Here is a 19,716-nt window from a genome sequence, read left to right on the forward strand (position 1 = left end):
TACAGTTTCTCTCGTACTAGTCTTCAGTTCAAAGCTGGGACATCCAATTCAATTCTCCTCCCATGAACACTCTCACCTTTCCTTTCTCTCACATTCTCTCTCTTATCTTGTCTCCTTACCCTTAGCCTCCCTCTCACCTTCAACCTCTCTCATCCAAATTCTCAGGATCAGCCTCTCCAAAGTCAGCTCAACTTTTTCCCCCCTTAAATTTATATTCCTAACACAGCACAGTACCTAGAATAGTCATAAATGTTTTATCTATCTATTTAGACTGATCCTCCTTGGGATGATAATAATAATAGATCAATAATAGCTGCCTTTTTTGTAGTGCTTTAAAGTTGGCAAAGCACTTTACCTACAGTCTCATTTGAGTCTCACAAGCCTGCTGAGGTAGGCACTATAGGAATTATTGTGCTCATTTTACATGTTAAGGAAACAGTCTGAGAGAAGTTGATTAATCTCTCCTTGGTCACAGAGTTGGTAAATATCAGAGGTGGGATTTTTAAAAAATATATATGTTTTATTCCCCCCCTCCCAATTACATGTTAAAACAATTTTTTAAACATTTTTTAAAGTTTTCAGTTCCAAATTCTATCCTTCCATCTCTTCTTCCCTGTCTCCCTCTCTGAGATAGTAAGCAATCAGATGTCAGTTATACATGTGCAATCATGTAAAACATTTCCATATTAGTCATTTTGTACAAGATTTGAATAATAAAAAAGAATGAAAGAAAGTGAAAACTAGCATCTCAATCTGTAGTCTGTCAATATCAGTTCTTTCTCTGGAGGGCGACAGTATGCTTCATCATAAGTCCTTTGGGATTGCCTTGGGTCATTGTATTGCTGAGAATAGCTATCATTCACAATTCTTCATTGTACAATATTGCGGTTACTGTGTACAACTTTGTTCTGGTTCTGCTCACTCCACTATGAATCAGTTCATGTAAATATTTCCAGGTTTTCCTGAAATCGTCCTGTCTGTCATTTCTTATAGCCCAATAATATTCTACCACTATCATATACCTCAACTTGTTTAGTCATTCCCCGATTGCTGGGCATTCCTTCAATTTCCAATTCATACCCACCATAAAAAAGAGATGTTAAAATATTTTTGTACAAATAGGTCCCTTTCCTTTTTTTTCTTTGTCTTTGAGATATAGACCTAGCAGTGGGATTGCTAGGTCAAAGTGTATGTACCATTTTCTAGCCCCAGAGGCACGCTTTTAACCCCAGCTTTTCTGACTTGAAGTTCAGCAATGCACCTCCTCTGTCTACTATGTTACACCTCAATGGGCCCATTCCAGAAGCCTTTCCTTCTGATAGAAGCTGTCAGAGTTTGCACTCACTTCACAGGCAGAGTCTTTGAGAAGCCAGAGTACCCAGAATGCTCCTCTTTGCTTCTAAAATAAAATGCAAGCACTTCTGTTTGGCATGGAAATCCCTTCCCAATCTGGCTCCAGCCTCAGTGGTGTCACTCGCTTTCACATACTCTGCTTTGTAGCCAAACTGGCTTCTGTGCTGTTTCCTCCATAGATCATTCCATCTCTGTGCTTTTGCACAGGCTGTGCCTTATGACTGGTGTGTACTCTTTTTCCACCTCTCCCTCTTAGAATCACCAGCTTCCTTCGAGGCTAACCTCAATTATCAGCGCCTACCCCTGGTCTTTTCCTGAGCCTCCCAGCTGTTTTCCCCTGCCCTGAATTATTACTTTAATTTTTTTTTATATTTACCTATCAGGGCAGCTAGGTGGCACAGTGGATAGAGCACTGGCCCTGAAGGTGGGAGGACCTGAGTTCAAATATCACCTCAGACATTTACTAGCTATGTGAACCTGGGCAATTCAATTAACCCCAATTGCCTTAAGGCATCCAGGGCCATCTCCAGTCATATGTATGTATGCATGTATGTATGTGTGTATGTATGTATGCATGTATGTACACACATTCATATGTACATATATGAACATACAAACATACTTATATACATTGTCACTGGACACAGGAGGAGAGAATGAGTTGGATGATCTTGCACAGCCCTCCCTCACTTAAATCTAATTCAGTGCAAGTCATGACTTCCCTCAATATCATGGTCCTCTTCGGAAATGAAGGACAAACAACAATTTATCTATGGAACTGTTGCTTCCCCTCCCCCCCCCCAAGGAGGAAATATCCTAGAGGGCAGGGACTATTTCATTTTTGTCTTTATATATTTAGGCAACCTAATAAATAAATGCTTGCCTCATGAATGACTGAGGCCTTGGAGAAGGACTTCAATGAAGGATGAATTATTTTTAAAACCACAAATTTATATATAATTCATTAATTCTTTCAAAGGACAAAAATGATATCTCAAAAATAATCAAAGAACTGGACATAGAATCATAGCAATAATGAAAAGATAATTATACCCTACCAGGGAAGTGAGAATCATAGGATCATAGATTTAGAATGATGAGCAAGATTTCAAAGGTCATCTAGGGGGCAGCTAGGTGGTGCAGTGGATAAAGCACTGGTCTTGGATTCAGGAGGACCTGATTTCAAATCCAGCCTCAGACACTTGACACTTAACTAGCTGTGTGACCCTAGGCAAGTCACTTAACCCTCATTGCCCTGCCAAAAAAACCAAAAATCCAAAAACAAAGGTCATCTAGGCCAACCCTCTCATTTTACAGGTGAGAAAACTGAGGCCCAGAGAAGTTGACTTGCCTAAAGTTATATAGGTGGTAAGAGATAAGGGTAGGTTTTAAATGTAGGGCCTCTGGATCCAGAGCCATTACTCTTTCCACAATTTTTTATTTTGTTATTTAGACTCAGCCTGTGACTTCATCTCTGCCAGTAAGGAACTTCTTTCAAGGCAGATTAGCATATATTTTTGCAACTTGGACTCAGAGTCATGTTGAGAAGTCTTAAGTGACTTGCCCAGGGTCACACAGCCAGTACATGTCAAAGGAATCACTTGAACCCCGGCCTTCTTGAATCCAAGGCCAGCTCTCTATCCACCTTTCCATTCACTGCCTCTCCACTAAGGCAGCTTTCCAATGTACCACACAGATGTGGGGGCAAGAGGAGACCTATGGGATGGGCATCCCAGCTGGGTATCTGCAATTTCATTAATGCTAGTATCACATGCCTGTCAAGGTGAATGTCGGTGAGGAGCGGGTAGGAGAAGCGCCTGGATCCCAGCACATAGTACTTTTAGAAGCAGAAGTTCTCACCAGGCTTCCTTGGGGCAAGGAGCAGGAGGTAGGGCAGAAGGTGTCTAGAGAACAAACGTCCTGAGTTCCCTAACAACCCAAGGTCATGCTATGCCGTCCATATTAAATAACTTTTTGCACTGACAGAACCAGCTCCTGCAGTGTGGAAGGGCTCCTGTCCCTCTTGCGTTGCATTTTTGGAATGTATTTCTTTTAGGAACATTATGAACATAACAGAAGGAGATGGAGACATGTTACGCTTTGTGAATGGAAGCTTCATTCTGGCATGTACTAAGGGAAATTGTTAGGCCCTCTTATTGTAAAAAAGCAAGCCAAAGCTGTTAAGTAAAACCCCTCTAGAATGAATGAAATTATGTCTATAAAAGTGCTGGGTATTCTCAGACAGCTGAGAGGGAGCCAGCAAATGAGAAGGGTTTGAAGATTAGGGAGAGAGAAAAGATTGAAAGGGGTGACTCAAGACTACAGGAGGCCTTTCCCAGTGTCCCCTTCCCCACCCCAATAAGTTGTTAATGTCCACTCTGCCCCTCAAAAGTACTTATGGGGCAGCTAGGTGGAGTAGTGGATAAATCACCAGCCCTGGATTCAGGAGGACCTGAGTTCAAATCTGGCCTCAGACACTTGACATTTACTAGCTGTGTGACCCTGGGCAAGTCACTTAACCCTCATTGCCCCACAAAAACCCAAAACAAAACAAAAAAACCAACTACTCAGCTACTCTGTATATATTGAGTATTTGTCTATATATATGTTGTTTCTTCCGTTAAAATATAAGCTCCTTGGGGGCAGCTAGGTGGCACAGTGGATAAAGCACCGGCCCTGGATTCAGGAATTCCTGAGTTCAAATCCGGCCTCAGACACTTGACACTTACTAGCTGTGTGACCCTGGGCAAGTCACTTAACCCCCCATTGCCCTGTAAAAAAAAATTAATTTAAAAAATTAAAAAAAAATATAAGCTCCTTGAGGGCAATCAATCAACAAGCATTTATTAATCACCTCCTGTGTGTCTGGCACTGGGCTAAATTCTGGGTTTACAAGGATAAAAGTGAAATACTCCTTGCCCTGAAGGAATTTATATGCACATATATAAGTATAGCATGTCTCCCAGAAATATGAGCATGTTCCACCTTTTTGGAACATGCTGTATATAAAAGGTATAGACAAAATAAATAAAAGATAGTTGGGGTGGGGGAACACAAGCACCTGGAGAGTATCAGGGGAAATCCTAATGTTGACCAAAGAAACTTTTGTTTTTGTCTTTGGATGCCCTGTACCTAGCACAGTACCTGGCTCATAGCAAGAGCTTAATAAATAAGTGCTTGTGGAATGAATGAATGAATGAATGAATGAATGAATGAATGAATGAATTGAATTGAATATAAAAGTTCTAGCTACTCAGGAAGAATTCAATCCATCCAAAAATCAGTCTCATTATTATTAGATACCTTTTCTTTTTCTCTCATTATTCACCTTTATTGCTGTTTAATGATCAGTCACCGGGGCCATCTCTTTCCAACAGGAGGAGCCCTTCCTGAGGACCTACAGGAACAGTAACTACACATACTCAGCCAATCCTACTATTGAGGTAATTCATCAAGGTCACATGTTTGTGTTGCACAAGGTCCAATTTTTTCCTACCTGGCAATGCTCTTATTGTGTAGTTTAGTTTACTTGCATGCTTGGAAATGTCCACACCTTCCTTCTATGAGAAACTAGGCAGGCAGGATAAGCAGAATTCATTCAGAATGGACCACATCAGAGAAAGGAAATACCAGAACACTGGCCTGAACATGTCCGTGAATCATCATCACAGGTTTCCAGGTTACAGCTGGAAAAAAAATACCATTTTAGACATTGCTCTTTAAGTTTTTGCAACTATGTTCTCACAGTCATCTGTTTCTGATCAGGCAAGCTTAACCTTTCTGGAGGAGTCAGTGGGGAGCTGGGGGAGGTATTTCAGTGAATTCCTGCTCAGTGACTACTGAGCTAAAAGAAACTTGAATCCCAGTTGCTGGGTCTATAACAAGCTTCCTTCTTATTGCATTGACTATTTAGAATTAGAAAAGTCATTAAGGCAGAATGCATTTATCAAGAGTATACTATGTGCTAGGTATTTTACTAAGCATAGGAGAAAGAAAGAAAGGAAGAAAGGAAGGAAGGAAGGAAGGAAGGAAGGAAGGGAGGGAGGGAGGGAAGGAAGGAAGGGAGGAAGAAAAGGAAAGAGAGAGGGAAGGAAGGAAGGACCAAAAAAAAAAAAGAGCAGTCCTTGTTCTTAGGAGTTTCCAGTCTAGCAGAGGAGACAGCTTGCAAACATTATATACAAACAAGCTATATATACAAACAAGCTATATACAGGATAAATCGAAGTGAATCAACACAGAGAAGGCACTAACATTAAGGAGGATCTGGAAAAGCTTCTTGCAGAAGATGGAATTTTAGCTGAGACTTCCTGGAAGCCAGTGAGACCAGAAGTCAGAGCAAAGCAGGGAGAGAATTCCAGGCATGCAGGACATCCAGGAAAAAGGTCATTTGTAGTGCTGAGATGGAGCGTCCTGTGCAAGGGATAGCAAGGAGGCCAATGTCACTGCATCATAGAGTAAGCTAGGAGAGGGGTGGGGATTCAAGTGTAAGAAGATTTCTCTGGGATTTACTATTTGTCTTTCTGAGGACCAAGCCAAGTAGCATCAATCTGCCCCTTTCTGGAAGAGGGAGCCTAAGATTTGATTGCAGCTATGAATAAAAAAACTCAGAAGTCACTAGAAATGCCAAGCCTCCAGTTGCTGTATGTGTGGGAACTTACCTTTCCAGTCTTATTTCATCTTACTTCACATCATTCACTCTCTATTCCAGTAAAACTGGTTTGCTGGCTGTTTTCCTGCACATTACATTCCATCTGCCATCCCTGCACCTTTGCCCAAACCCATGTCTGGAATGCAGAATTCCCAGATTCTCTTTGAGCTTAACTGCCACCCCCTACTCACCTCCTTCTATTTAGGTGTGTGACCTTGGGCAAGTTACTTAGCCTCAGTTTCCTCATCTGTAAATGGGGATAATAATAGCACCCACCACACAGGATTATTTCCTTTAAGTAAAAAGCACATTGCAAACCTTAAGGCACAGTATAAATGTTAATTACCATTGTAACTACTAATTCGATTCAACAAATGGCTACTATGTGTAAAATACTGTGTGAGGTTCTGGGGCAACAAAGACAACCTGTCCTCAAAGAGCTTACATTCTGCTGTTGGGAATGGAATTTTAGATACTATACACACACAGAGAGAAATACAAAGTGAATAAAAAGTAAGTTCAAGTGGAACTAACCACTAACGACTGGGGGATTATTCACTTTGAATTTCTCTCTGTGTGTGTATAGTATCTAAAATTCCATTCCCAACAGCAGAATGTAAGCTCTTTGAGGACAGGTTGTCTTTGTTGCCCCAGCACCTTACACATAGTAGCCATTTGTTGAATCGAATTAGTAGTTACAATGGTAGTTAACATTTATACTGTGCCTTAAGGTTTGCAATGTGCTTTTTACTTAAAGGAAATAATCCTGTGTGGTGGGAGCTATTATTATCCCCAATTTACAGATGAGGAAACTGAGGCTAAGTAACTTGCCCAAGGTCACACACCTAGACAGTCTCTGAGGCAGGTTTTGCACTCAAGTCTTCCTGAGTCCAAGTCCAACACTATCTATCCACTGAGCTACCTTCGTATGTCTCCTAAGCTAGTGAAGATGAGGCATTTCTTACCTCTCTGCCATTCGTATACAATATAGACTTGCTAAACATACAGCATGTCATCCTATCTCCTTGAACGACCATGTACCCTCTTGATTTCTGTAGCCCAATTTACATCATAAGCATTAACCTGATACAGGGAATATATTTGTACTGCTCTGCCAAAAGCAAGTCACTAAGATATTTCTCAAGGGCTGATTGTTAGATTAAAACCCTATTTTCTTCTTGCATTTCTTATATAAAACCAAGCTTCATTATTTGGTTTAGTTTTCCAGACACCAAATAGGGAATATGTTACCAAGTTTAAACTGACCAGTCTCTGTGAACCAGCTAAATGATGGGTCAGATCTTCCCAAAACCTTCCAAACAGCCTGAAATGATGGAAGAACATCAGAGTGAGGGAGGTTTCTATTAAATCCACCTGAAACTGATTATATATTTGGTCCCCTGTAATCTAATTAAGACATTTTAACAAAATTTGGCTCAGCCATATTTTTCCATTTAGAAAAGGTTGCATCAAAGGACATTAATGATTAGACCCCCCATAGAAAATCAAATACCTAATCACTAAGCATTTCCTGAGAGTCTGCTGTGTACCCAGCACTCTGGCAGCCATCGTGAGTAGCTATTCTGGGGAGCGAGAGAGAGATAGAGAGAAAAGCCCATAGAATAACATCCTTCATTCAACTCTGCCTGGGTTGGAAGCATCTGTAACTTTGGCCACCATCCTCCTGAGTGCTTTCAGCATCCTCTGCTCCAGTCACTTTAAAAACATGCTTCTTGTATTTCAAGTATGACAAACACTCTTTTGATTTGGATGAATCTATAATATTTCAGGAATCCCTGTATTCATACCTAAGTTTATGTGTTCAGAGAAGTAGCACTTCTTGAATCCACATATGTGGAAAATCTGATAGCATTATGCTTGTGAAATCCTCTTGCTTTTCTAAAAACATTTCCCATAACTAATTGTCAGAGCCTGGGGGACACAAGGAGGATTTCGCCCTAGGGCATGAGATTTCCAAGGTTCTGACTGCACTTGTAGTACCTCAACAGCTAGAAACATTGGTACTTAGGATCTAGTTATAGGAATCTACCAATCAGTGAGTGGGGGAGGGGGCTACTTCTCTATCTTCTGACCCTGTTTCCCCTCCCTCACATTCAGCAGACCTACTCACCAAGAGACTCCTAATGGTTTTACAGAGTCTGTCTTCTTCCATGGAGTAGTCTTGTTCCCGTTCTCCTCCTTGTCTAGTCCTGATATGTGGTAACTGCACTGGACATAAAAATCCCTAGCTACAAATTATTTATGGCTTAGGTCCTGGTATTACAATTAGCTTTATTTTTAAAATAATGATGATGACGATGATAACTCTCCTGGGAGAATATGGTAAGATGCTGACTTAGGGAATTGGTGATAAAGTAGCATCAGTCTATAGCAGCTGATGGTGTAGTAGATAGTGTTAGAACTGAAGTCAGGAAGACATGAGTACAAATGCATGCTCAGACACCTATTAGCTGTGTGACCCTGGGCAAGTCACTTAAAGTCTATCTGCCTCAGTTTTCACAACTGTAAAATGGGGGGGGGGTAATAATAGCACCTACTTCCCAGGGTCATTGTGAAGATAAACGAGATAATATTTGTAAAGGCTTGGCACAGTGTACTTCCTAAATGCTTGTTTCCTTCCTCCTTATCTACTATGCAAAATAACCAATCCCTGCCTGCCTTGGGATACTGGTAGGCCTTTATAATTTCTTCCAACAAGCATTTGTTGAATGCCTACAACGTACAAAGCTGGTGCACCAAAGTGGATAAAAATGAAGCCCTACCCCTTGGGGAGCAAACAATTATAATAATTGTAGCAGAAGGGGTTGAGACAGGTATGCAAACATAATGTAAATTAGAGTGTGAGACAGCATGAGAAAGGTACAAATGGGTGCTATGAGAGTTCACCATTGGGAAGTATCACTCATGACTGAGAGATAAGGGAAAGCTATAAAAAGGAGGGGGCATTTGAGCTGAGCCTTAAAAGATGAGTAGGATTTCAACAGGCAGAAATGGAGGGCATTCTAAGTATAGAGAACAAAGGCATGGAGGTAGGAAGTTAATATATTCAAAGAATTTAGTATTATCATTTATATAATTATATAATATTATTAAATTATATAAATTTAATAATTTATCATTATAATTCAGAGAATTCAGTATTATATTCAAAGAATGGCTGGGCTATAGGAAACACAAATGAGAGGAGTGTCAGATAACAGCTATAAAGTTCGGTGAGATCCAGGTTGTAGAAGGCCTTGAATGCCAAGTTAGAGGGCATTATAAGATAATGTGACTTCTTAAAAGAGTGGTATAAGTATGTCTTCATGTGGAATACATTCACCCATTCCATCTAGGCACTGTATCAGGATGTTTAAATATAGTATAGCTTTTAACCTCACATGCCCCCTTACACCAACACATTCCTATTTTGCTGAGGTCTGGACTTAGTTGAAAATAGGTGGGTAGTTCGGGCTGTAATTGATTTCTTTACATTATGAATAGAAAGAGTTTTCAAGAATAACCTTCCTTCTCACATATGAAGAGAGTGCCTTTTCTCTTGCTTGTTTAGAACTGGGGCAGTGACTTCCTGTGCCTTGAGCAGGGCTCATCCAACAGTGGTCCCACATCAGGTGAGTACAAACAACCCTGATTGTTACTATGCCCTCCCTTTGGGCACTGAGTTGTAAAGAGAGACAGTACAGAAAAGTTCCTGATTTCTTGTCTCTTTCAGTCCACCAACTTCGGCCCGCTGACATCAAGGTGGTTGCAGCTCTGGGAGATTCACTGACTGTAAGTAATAAGCCTGAAAAAGCTGTTTCACTCTCACATGCTCTGGGGAACCAGACACTTTAGGGGCCAGCCACGCACTTAGTCAGCCTCTTGCCCAGCCTTAGCCCTGTAACTTAATCAATTGTTGAGCAAAAATTTTGTGGAACCCTTACTTGATAATCAAGCTCTGTCCTTTGTCAGACAAGGGAGATGGGGAGGGGTGGGGAAAGAAATATGAATAAGATACATCCCCTATCCACAAGGAGAATAGTCACTTTGAGAAACAAGATTTGCATGACTGAAGAGTTAGGAGGGAAAAAAGGTAATGTGTGATAAATGTTATATGAGAGTAGAGATAGCCTCTGCTATAGAAAAGAGAGAGAAAGGTCCCTTTGAGCTGAGAGATTTAGGGAAAATGTCAAATGTCAAAGAGCAGGTGAGACTTCAAATGGTCTGTAAAGGGTGAGTTGGATTTAGATGACTGAAGAGGAGAAGCCAGGGTATGAGGGGAGAAGGGGTGTGCACAATGATTGAAAAATGAAAAATATGTTCCACTGACATAAAGTAGGCTAGTTTGTTTGGGGAAAAAAGGGTTTGTATAGGAGAATCAGGGGCCATAAGGCTGGAAAGGAGGACTAGGGACAGATGAAGGCAGAAATGGCATGGTTATTAAATTCACAGAGGATACTAAGCTGGAAAGGACAGTGAATACACTGGTGACAGAAATGGGATCTTAACTCAATAGACTAGAAGGAGGGGGTGAATTTCATAAGATGAAACTTAATAGGATAAAGCACCGGCCCTGGATTCAGGAGGACTTGAGTTCAAATCCAGCCTCAGACACTTGACACTTACTAGCTGTGTGACCCTGGGCAAGTCACTTAACCCTCATTGCCCCACAAAAAAAAAGAAAAGAAAAGAAAAAGAAAGAAAAAAGAAACTTAATAGGGACAAAGGCAAAGACCTATAATTAGATTTTGGAAATCAATGGCACAAGCACAGAATGGGGAAATTATGGGCTAGGCTGGCTGGTATTATGAAAATGATTTGGAGCTTCTAGTGAGCTGCAAGCTCCAAGAATCATGGGATATTTGAGTTGGCTGGCACCTAAGAAGCCATCTAATTCAGCTCACACCTGAAAAAGAAATCCCTACTACAACATGCCTGACAAGTAGTCATTCAGCCTTAGCTTGATGACCTCCAAAGAGGGGGGACCTACCTCCCCTTGAGAAAGGCTATTCCCCTTTTGGACAGATCTAATTTTTAGGAAGTCTTTCCTGACTTTAAACCTAAATTGATCCCTCTGTAACTTCCACCTGTTATTCCTGGTTTGCCCTCTGGTGTCAAGCCATGTGCCATCTTCCACCTCATAGCCCTTCAAACACTTGGAAGACATCTGTCCCCTTGAGCCTTCCCTTCTCTAGTCTGAGTATCCCCATTGCCTTCAATCTGGCCTCATAGATCAACAGTGACATGGCAGCCTAAAAAAAATTAATATGAGCATAAGTTGCATTATTAGAAGTACAGTGTGGAGGTAAGGGGGAAAGAAGGTGTTGGCCCCATAGTGCTCAGCCACAACTAGTGTATTGTGTTCTCTTCTTAGAGACAGTATCCATTTCACGGAATGATAGAATGAGTACTGAATTTGGGATTAAAGAAACTGGGTTCAGATCTCAGCTCTTCTACTCACGATGTGGCTGGACTAAATGGCTTCTAAGGGTTCTTTCATCTCCAAATTTATGATTCTACAGAGAGAGAGACATGTGCTATTATGATAGGTAGTAGGAACTGGCCATGTATAGCTTGAAAAAGAGGACACTTGAGGAAAATCTGATGCCTGCCTCCCCCCAAGCAATATGAAGGAATGTGGAAAATAGAGTCAATTTATTCTGCTTGTCCCTAAAGGACAGAATTAGGACCAGAGAGTAAAAATGATGATTTTGACTCATTAAAAGAGGAACTTACTAAATGATTTGAATACTCCTCCAGGTTGCTGTCTTTAAAACACTGAATGGAAATAAAACTTTCTCAAGAAATTTAGCCAAGAAGGGGAGGAGAGATATAGGATGATAGCTAGCAGGGAGAGTAGGAGCAAGTGATGGTTGTTTTTTTTTTATTAGGTCTAGGGAAGACATGGGCATATTTATAGACAGTATGGAAAAAGCTAATAGATAGGGAGAATTAAAGAGCATAGGACCTAGGATTCTACTTTAGGTAATTCCTATATTTAGGGGGCAGAAAGAGGAGCCTTTGGAGGAGCCAGAGAAGAAACAGGTTGAGAGGTAGGGTAACCAGAATACTATGTTGTCATAGAAACCAAGGGAAAAGAGAGCTGTTAAGGAGATGATCAACGGGCTCCAATACTACAGAACTTCTATGCCAGGTGCTATATGAATTCACTTAGCAAAGACCACGTTTCATTTTTACTTAACTCTTTATTAAACATTTATTAAATGGAGTGCTAGACATGAAGTCAGAAAGATATAGTATCAGATCCCATCTCTTATACTTCTAAGCTGTATAAACACGGGCAAATCACTTCACCTCTCTGTGCCTCAGTTTTGCAGTTTTGTAAAATGGGAATGGGAATACCTCAGTACCTAAGAGAGTAGTTTTGAGGCTTTGAGAGTTGTTAAGTTCAATGTGTTTTTTTCTTGGCAAATGAGATAAAATATGTAAAGCATTGTTTGAACTTTAAAGTGCCATATAACTATTGGGTCCTATTCATACTTTTATAAAATCATTATTATCATGCAGAATAATAGAAAGCTACTAATAAGAGATATAATGGATAGAGTTTGAGTTTAATGTCAGGAAGACCTGGGTTCAAATCCCATTTCTGTTATTAGCTATGTAACCCTAGACAAATGACCTACCCTCTCTGGACCTCAGACGGGTTGTTTAGAAATGGTCTACTATGTAACAGACCTGGTTGGGAAACTCATTGGGAAAGGGAATCTCCACACCAGGAGTTACTTATGAAGTAAAATCGTAGAAACTTCCACTATTCTTTTGCATATTTAAATATGTGTGTATACATGGTATACCTAGAAATCGAGAAAGACACACACACACAGAACACTGTGATGGGGTATAAGTAAAAATTAAGTAAGACATAGACTCCATTCTCATGAAATCCACCTTCTAACATGATTGAAGAAAGGCTATTGGTTTAGAAATTAGGCCCAATTCAGTAGTGCCTTTCAAAAGTTGGAGGGGGGGGGGAGGAGGAAGCCAAATTAGAGTAATTAAGAAAAAAGTGGGTGTGGAGGTAGCAAGTAGAGGCAGGTGGTTCAGATCAGTTTATGGAATTATAAATAAGAACCTTTATGGAAATTTGGCAGTGAAAGGAAGGAGAGAAATTAAAATGATTATGTAGAAGCAGCAGCAGGGTCAAGTGAAAGGCTGTTGATTTTGTTTTACATTTTGGATTTGGAGGGAAGGGGTTGGTTTGGTTTTGTATTTTTTTAAGAGTGTAGAACTATGCATGTTTGATGGTAGAGAATTAGTGGAGAGGAATAGATTGAAAATGAAGGTAATAAATGGAATAAACTGAGAAAATCATGTTTCAGGGAGGCAGAAAGGGATGAAGTTAATGTTAGGAAAAAGGGAAGGGAGAGAAATGTTAGCTTTAGAAAGGAGGAAAAAGAAAAGAAATTATAAAATTGGGTGTAGACAAAGTCATATTTTTAGGCATTGAGAAGGGAAGATTAGGAAACTCACAGGCAAATAACATTCCCAATTTCATGAGAACTCCTGCTGGAGAAGGAAAAGGAGTAATAACACTGGGAAATATTTCATATGTCAAGGGGAAGTTGACTATCATTAGTCAGATGTGCCCATTGACAGTACAGCTAGATGGAGAAGTGGATAGAACACTGGGCTTGAAATCAGGAAGACCCCTCTTTATGAGTTCCAATGTGGCCTCAGACATTTACAAGCTATGTGACCCTGGGCAAGTTACTTAACCCTGTTTGCCTCAGTTTTTCATTTCTAAAATGAGGAGAAGGAAAGGGCAGAATACTCCGGTATCCTTGCCAAGAAAACCGTAAAGTGGAGTCATGAAGAGTTGGGACATGACTGAACTGACTGAACAACACATGCCCATTGAATTGTTTTCCTAGTATTTAGGATTACAGATAAAGAGCTAGAAAGGACTTTAGAAAAACATAAGTCTGGCCCCACCCCTTATTTTACAAATGACTAAACTGAGGCCCAGAGAGGTTAAATGACTTGAGGGTCACACAGGTAGTGAGTGGCACAGCAAAGACTAGCATCCAGGTCTTCTGATTCCTAGCCTGGGATGCCATCTACCATACTACTTGCCCAAAGTCAGTTCATCTGCAGCACAAGGTTTTTCTCAGTCCCCTCCACCAGGGCCCTGAGCCCACAGTACTAACTCTTCCACTTGCCTTTCCCAGACAGCTTTAGGAGCTGGAGCAACAAACATCACTAGCCTGTCCACAGCTTGGAGGGGAGTGTCCTGGAGGTGAGGCTCCTCTTGACTCTTCTTTTGTTGATGACTCTGGTCCTTAGGGGCACCTTTGCTGTGTTTCATCTGGAGCAGAAGGAAGTTATCCTTTACTTCTCTTGAGGGCAGATTTTTGATCCCTAAGAGGCAACAGGATCTAATAGAAATCTCTGGATTTGGAGTCAGAAGACCTAGGTTCAGATCCTAGCTCTGTGGAATCCTGCAGAAATGACTTCATCTTTCAGCCTCAGTTTCTCCATCTGTAATATGAAGCTATTAGTTTATCGTTTAGTAAAATAGGGGTAATAGTACATGCACTACCTACCTTCCTGGGGTTGTTTTGAAGAAAGTGCATTGGAAAACTAGAAGCCCAATATGAATATGAGCTATACTTAGCATCTGTTCAGAACTGAGGTACCTCCAGACATCCTTAGGAACCTTCCTTTTGTGCTGGCAGTTTAGGGGTGGGGGAGGGGGGTATTGCAAGGAATGCTGGTCCATGGGTTCAGATAAAGAGATGTAACCTGTAGTAAAGTCAGGGCTTCAGAATCTGGGTGGGGAGCTCTGGATAGAAGATAATTCCATTCAACAAACACTTCTTTCAAGAATGAAAACGATTAAAAAATACTTGAAGGTTTACATAGTGCTTTCCTCACCAACAAGAAGGAAAGGAAAGGAAAAGAAAGAGCCCTATGTGGTAAGTAGCAAAAGTATTCCTGTGCCCATTTCAAAGATGAGGAAAATGATTCTTAGAGAGGTGGCTTGTTCTAGACCACACTGCCAGGAAAGGGCAGGACCAAGACATGACTCCAAGTCAGGTGATCTTTCTTCCACAACCCACTGACTACTTACTGTCTTCAAAGAGCTTCCGGACCCTCTTCTCGATTCTATACTACCCCCTCAGGGGGTATACTACCAGCCTCTCCAGCTATTGCAGTAGCCCACTGTCACTCTTGTCTTCCCCTAATCCAGCCTTCCAGTCTCCTCAAAATAATCTTTCCTAATCTATCCCTAGGTCTAGTTATAACCGTACTCAGCTCCAGATCTTTTAATGGCTCCCTGTTGTCATATAAATAAAGTTAAAATACATTGGTTTGATATTTAAGGCTTTCTACTTGGCAGCACTGTATACCTTCTTTACTTCATGTCATCATTACTCCTCTTCCTGCTGTACACTATGCTCTAGTCAAACTGGACATTTGTCTTATTATTTATTTATTCATTCATTCAATCACCAATTTATTCACTCATTAATTTATTTATTTTGGGGGGCAATGAAGGTTGAGTGACTTGTCCAAGGTCACACAGCTAGTAAGTGTTAAGTGTCTGAGGCTGGGTTTGAACTCAGGTCCTCCTGAATTCAGGGCAGGTGCTTTGTCTTTTTAAATCCCTCAACATTCCATGTGGTCTCACACCTCTATGGCCCCACTCAGGCTATTCCCTAGAACTGGAATGTTTTCTCTTCCCATCTATTGAACTACTTTTAAAAAATTTGTTTTAATCTTATTTTTGTTGACCTCTTTTGTTTTCACATTGCCCTTATTTCTTCTACCCAGAAAGTCATTCCTTGTTATAAAGAATAAAAAGCATGTCTGACAATATATGCAATATTCTAAACCCATAGCCCCCCACCTCTGCAAGGAAAGGGTAATCCCTATTTCCTTTTTTAAAACTAAACCTGTGATTTCTTCCTTATGAGGGGTTTTGGGGAGGAATTCCCTAAGCCAATGAAGAGTAGCACACTTTCTGCAATTTTTAGTCTTGAAGAGTTGCCTGGGGCACTGAGAGGATAGTTGACTTGTCTTAAGGTCACAAAGTCAGTATGTTTCAAAAGTGGGACTTTGTAGTTTTCCTGACTCTGAGGCCAACTCTCTGTCTCCAACAAATTTCCACCCTTTCCATTTCTCTCTCCTTCAAATTCTTAAAAGTTCCATTCAAATACAACCTCTTCCTAAGAAGACTTCCTTTATTCCCTCCTTCCCCAGGAAGGACACTCTCCCTAAACCCTCCCTCCCAAAGCACTTTCTTTCCTTACTCTCTGAAGTACTTAACCTATAATATTGTGCACCAGCTTTGGTATAATCCTCCACTAGACTGTAAACCCCCAGAGGGCAGGGATTATGTTTTATCTAAATTTGCATCTCCTTCAGAGCAATTGTAGGTGCTTTTAAAATGTTGGCCTTTTTGACTTTTTGGAGAAAGTTTGCTGATTTCCACTTGAGTGATTCTACTTTTCCCTCCCTAGCATTGGAGGAGATGGAATCTTAGAAACTCACACCACTTTGCCAAGTAAGTAACCTAAGCAAGAAACACTCCTTTCTGGGAACCCAGATTTAGAGTTTACCTTCTGTAAAGTTGTGACAAAACAAGGTGTGGGGAAGGAGGGGTGGAGTGAGGACTAGGGAGGGAACCTTCCTCTGTAAAATGGAAAGATCTAACCCCTGAGCTCCAAAGAACTCTCAAAGCTCAAGACCCTCTAACTCAAGTCTACTGGGTCTCCTGCTGCCTCTCATTCATACTTTTTGTCTTATTTCTCTTGGAAAGATATTTTGAAGAAATTTAATCCCTCTCTGCATGGATTTTCTACTGGCACTGAGAAGGAGACCGCTGGATTAAATGTAGCAGTGGGAGGGGCCTTGGCACAGTAAGTAAATTTAATGGAAGCAGTGGAGTAAGTTGAGGATTCAGAGTGAAAGGGCTTGGGTTCAAATTCTAACTCTGCCACTTCATTCAACCTCTCTGGATCTGTTTCTCCTCTTTAAGATGAGGCAATTGGGAGGGCAGCTAGGTGGTGCAGTGGATAAAGCACTGGCCCTGGATTCAGGAGGACCTGAATTTAAGTCTGGCCTCAGACACTTGACATTACTAGCTGTGTGACCCTGGGCAAGTCACTTAACCCTCATTGCCGCCCCCCCCCCCCAAAAAAAAAAAGTTAAGATGAGGCAATTAGATTAGATGATCTCTATGGTCCCTTATAACTCTAAGTCTAAGACCTTCTGATCTAGTGAGAAGGATGAGAATGAAAAAGGGTGGGGAGGAGGGAATGGAAAGTTAAAATGGAGAAGCACATTGAGCCAGATTGAGGAGATAAATTGAACCACTTGATGATAGAGCTGGAAGGAACCTTAGAGATAATCTCTGTTAATCCTCTCTTTTTACAAATGAGGAAACTAAGGCCCAAGAGATAAACTGACCTAGAATACAACAAATTAGAGAGAGAAGCAAAATCAGAATCTGGGTTTCTTGGTTTCTGGTTTTGGATGGTTAATAATGAGAACAAATCCATGGCCCAATAGCCAAGCAGTTGGCATTCAGAAATCAGACCTAAATCCCAGCTGTACCTAATTTGTATAGTGGAGGATGAGGTCAAATATGGGAAATGTAGGGCTTTACAATCACAATTCTTTATATTTGTACAATCTATGTTTATAAAGTGCTTTTTTCCCCCCATTTCATTTGATCTTCAAAATAACCCTATAAGCAAGGCTAATGTTAATATTACTATTGTATAGATGAAGAAACTGAGGGTCAGAGAGGTTATAAATGACTTCTAAAGTGTTCAAGAAAAACTGAATATGCACTTATCAGAAAAAATACATAGATTTAGGCATCAGGGAAATGTTTAGACTAGATGGTCTCTCAGGTCCCTTCCAAGACTCCAAATCTGATCACAGAATCACAAATCTGAGGGTTAGAAGAGACCTCAGCAGTCATCAATTCTGTCTCCTCAACAATATATCCTTCAAATGGTTATTAGCCCTTCCTTAAAGACCCCCAGGGAGAGACAGCCTGCAGTTTGCTGAGGCAGCTCATTCCACTTTTGAATAGCTCTGTTAGAAGTTTTTCCATCAAGCCCAAACCTGCCTCTCTACATCTTCATTTATTCCTCTAACAAGCATTTATTAAGCACAAACTATGATCCTAAAAAACCAAAATAGTAAATGCCTTCAATTGGGGGAAATAACATGTATATATATGCCCAGGGTCACACAGCTAGTAAGTGTTAAGTGTCTGAGGCCAGATTTGAACTCAGGTCCTCCTGACTCCAGAGTTGGTGCTTTATCCACTGCTTGACCTAGCTGCCCCCAGGAGCTTATATTCTAATAAGGGAATAACAAATAAAGGGAAGTGGCAAAGTGGTTCCATTACTGAAATGCTGAGGAAAGCCATGAAGAAATAAATTGACACTCATTCCTGTAGCAATGGTAATAATGATTCTATCAATGATAGCATTGATCAGGGCATGGCCTCTTATCTGAAGAGTGGGAGAATGGATGGTGGTTGGATGGGGAGGAGATGGCTGGTTGTTGTATAGTGGTAAAACATGACAGGAGCTTGCTTCCATATGTTGGACCATGAGAAACATATCACAATTTGGGGAATCATGGGCCCTAGGACAAGAGTTCCAGAGCAAAAGCATTAAGTTCCCCAGGGCATGGTTTCTGATTCAGTGAGAAGAATGGTAGCCAGGGTAGAGAGCAAGAAGTCATTTGGGAGGAGGGCACTAGTAACTAGGGGATCAGAATAGGACTCATGTAGGAAGTAGCAATTGATCTTAGCCATAAAGGAAACTACAAAATCTAAGAAGTAAGTCGGGAGAACACCCCAGCAATGGGAGACACACTATGCAAAGCCAGGGAGAATGCCAGTCTATGAGGAATGAGGAAATGAAAAAATGATTGAAAAAAGCATTTATTGGGGCAGCTAGGTGGTGCAGTGGATAAAGCACCAGCCCAGGATTCAGGAGTACCTGAGTTCAAATCTGGCCTCAGACACTTGACACTTACTAGCTGTGTGACCCTGGGCAAGTCACTTAACTCCCATGGCCCCGCCCCCCCAAAAGCATTTATTAAGCTTTACTATGTTAAAGAAATGACACTAAACTCTAGCAATAGAAATATGAAAGTGAGACAGGCCCTTCCCTAAAGGAGCTTACATTCTAATAGGGAGAGGTTGTTTTTGGCTGGGAAGTTTCAGGGATGATGAATATGAGCAATAGGTCTATGGACTGACTCAGCCTTTCCAGAAGTAAAGTAGTATTGATTTGATTAAATATTCCAGTGTTAATCTTGGTGTCTGGGAGGGGAGGGAAGATACATAGTACTAGGGTAGGAGTTTAGAGCTAAGTGGCTTAACCCCATTTGCCATGGTCTCAGGAGATTCAGTCTGAAGGGTAGAACAGCCACAACATGGAACAGTAAAGAGGCTGTGTTGGTGGGAACTTCCACCCACTGTCCCTTGTCATACCCTCTTGTCTTATGCCCAAGTTACAGGACTAGGAAATGGTTAAGTCAGCTTCCACAGTACACTACCTCTAGATGAACTAGAGAACAACAACATTAATCAATAAGGCCAGATCTTTTAAAAATTATCTTTTTTATTGATGCCTTTGGTTCTTACCTCACCTTTATTTGCAAAATGGATCCGTCCCTTCCCCCTTCCCCATCAAACCATTCCTTGTAACAAAGATTAT

At 40.9% G+C, this 19,716-nt stretch overlaps 1 protein-coding gene across 1 annotated transcript in view; it reads left to right on the forward strand.

Annotated features, from left to right (window-relative positions):
• PLB1 (phospholipase B1) overlaps positions 1 to 19,716 on the forward strand; it is a 180,606-nt gene that overhangs the window by 122,023 nt on the left and 38,867 nt on the right. The window contains exons 42-47 of the mRNA XM_043980996.1: positions 4,731 to 4,796; positions 9,573 to 9,633; positions 9,735 to 9,793; positions 14,194 to 14,261; positions 16,489 to 16,532; positions 16,788 to 16,887. Coding sequence (XP_043836931.1) covers positions 4,731 to 4,796; positions 9,573 to 9,633; positions 9,735 to 9,793; positions 14,194 to 14,261; positions 16,489 to 16,532; positions 16,788 to 16,887 — 398 coding nt within the window. The remainder of the gene's footprint in view (positions 1 to 4,730; positions 4,797 to 9,572; positions 9,634 to 9,734; positions 9,794 to 14,193; positions 14,262 to 16,488; positions 16,533 to 16,787; positions 16,888 to 19,716) is intronic.

Source organism: Dromiciops gliroides, chromosome 2, assembly GCF_019393635.1.
Source record: "Dromiciops gliroides isolate mDroGli1 chromosome 2, mDroGli1.pri, whole genome shotgun sequence".
In the NCBI taxonomy this organism is placed as follows: domain Eukaryota; kingdom Metazoa; phylum Chordata; class Mammalia; order Microbiotheria; family Microbiotheriidae; genus Dromiciops; species Dromiciops gliroides.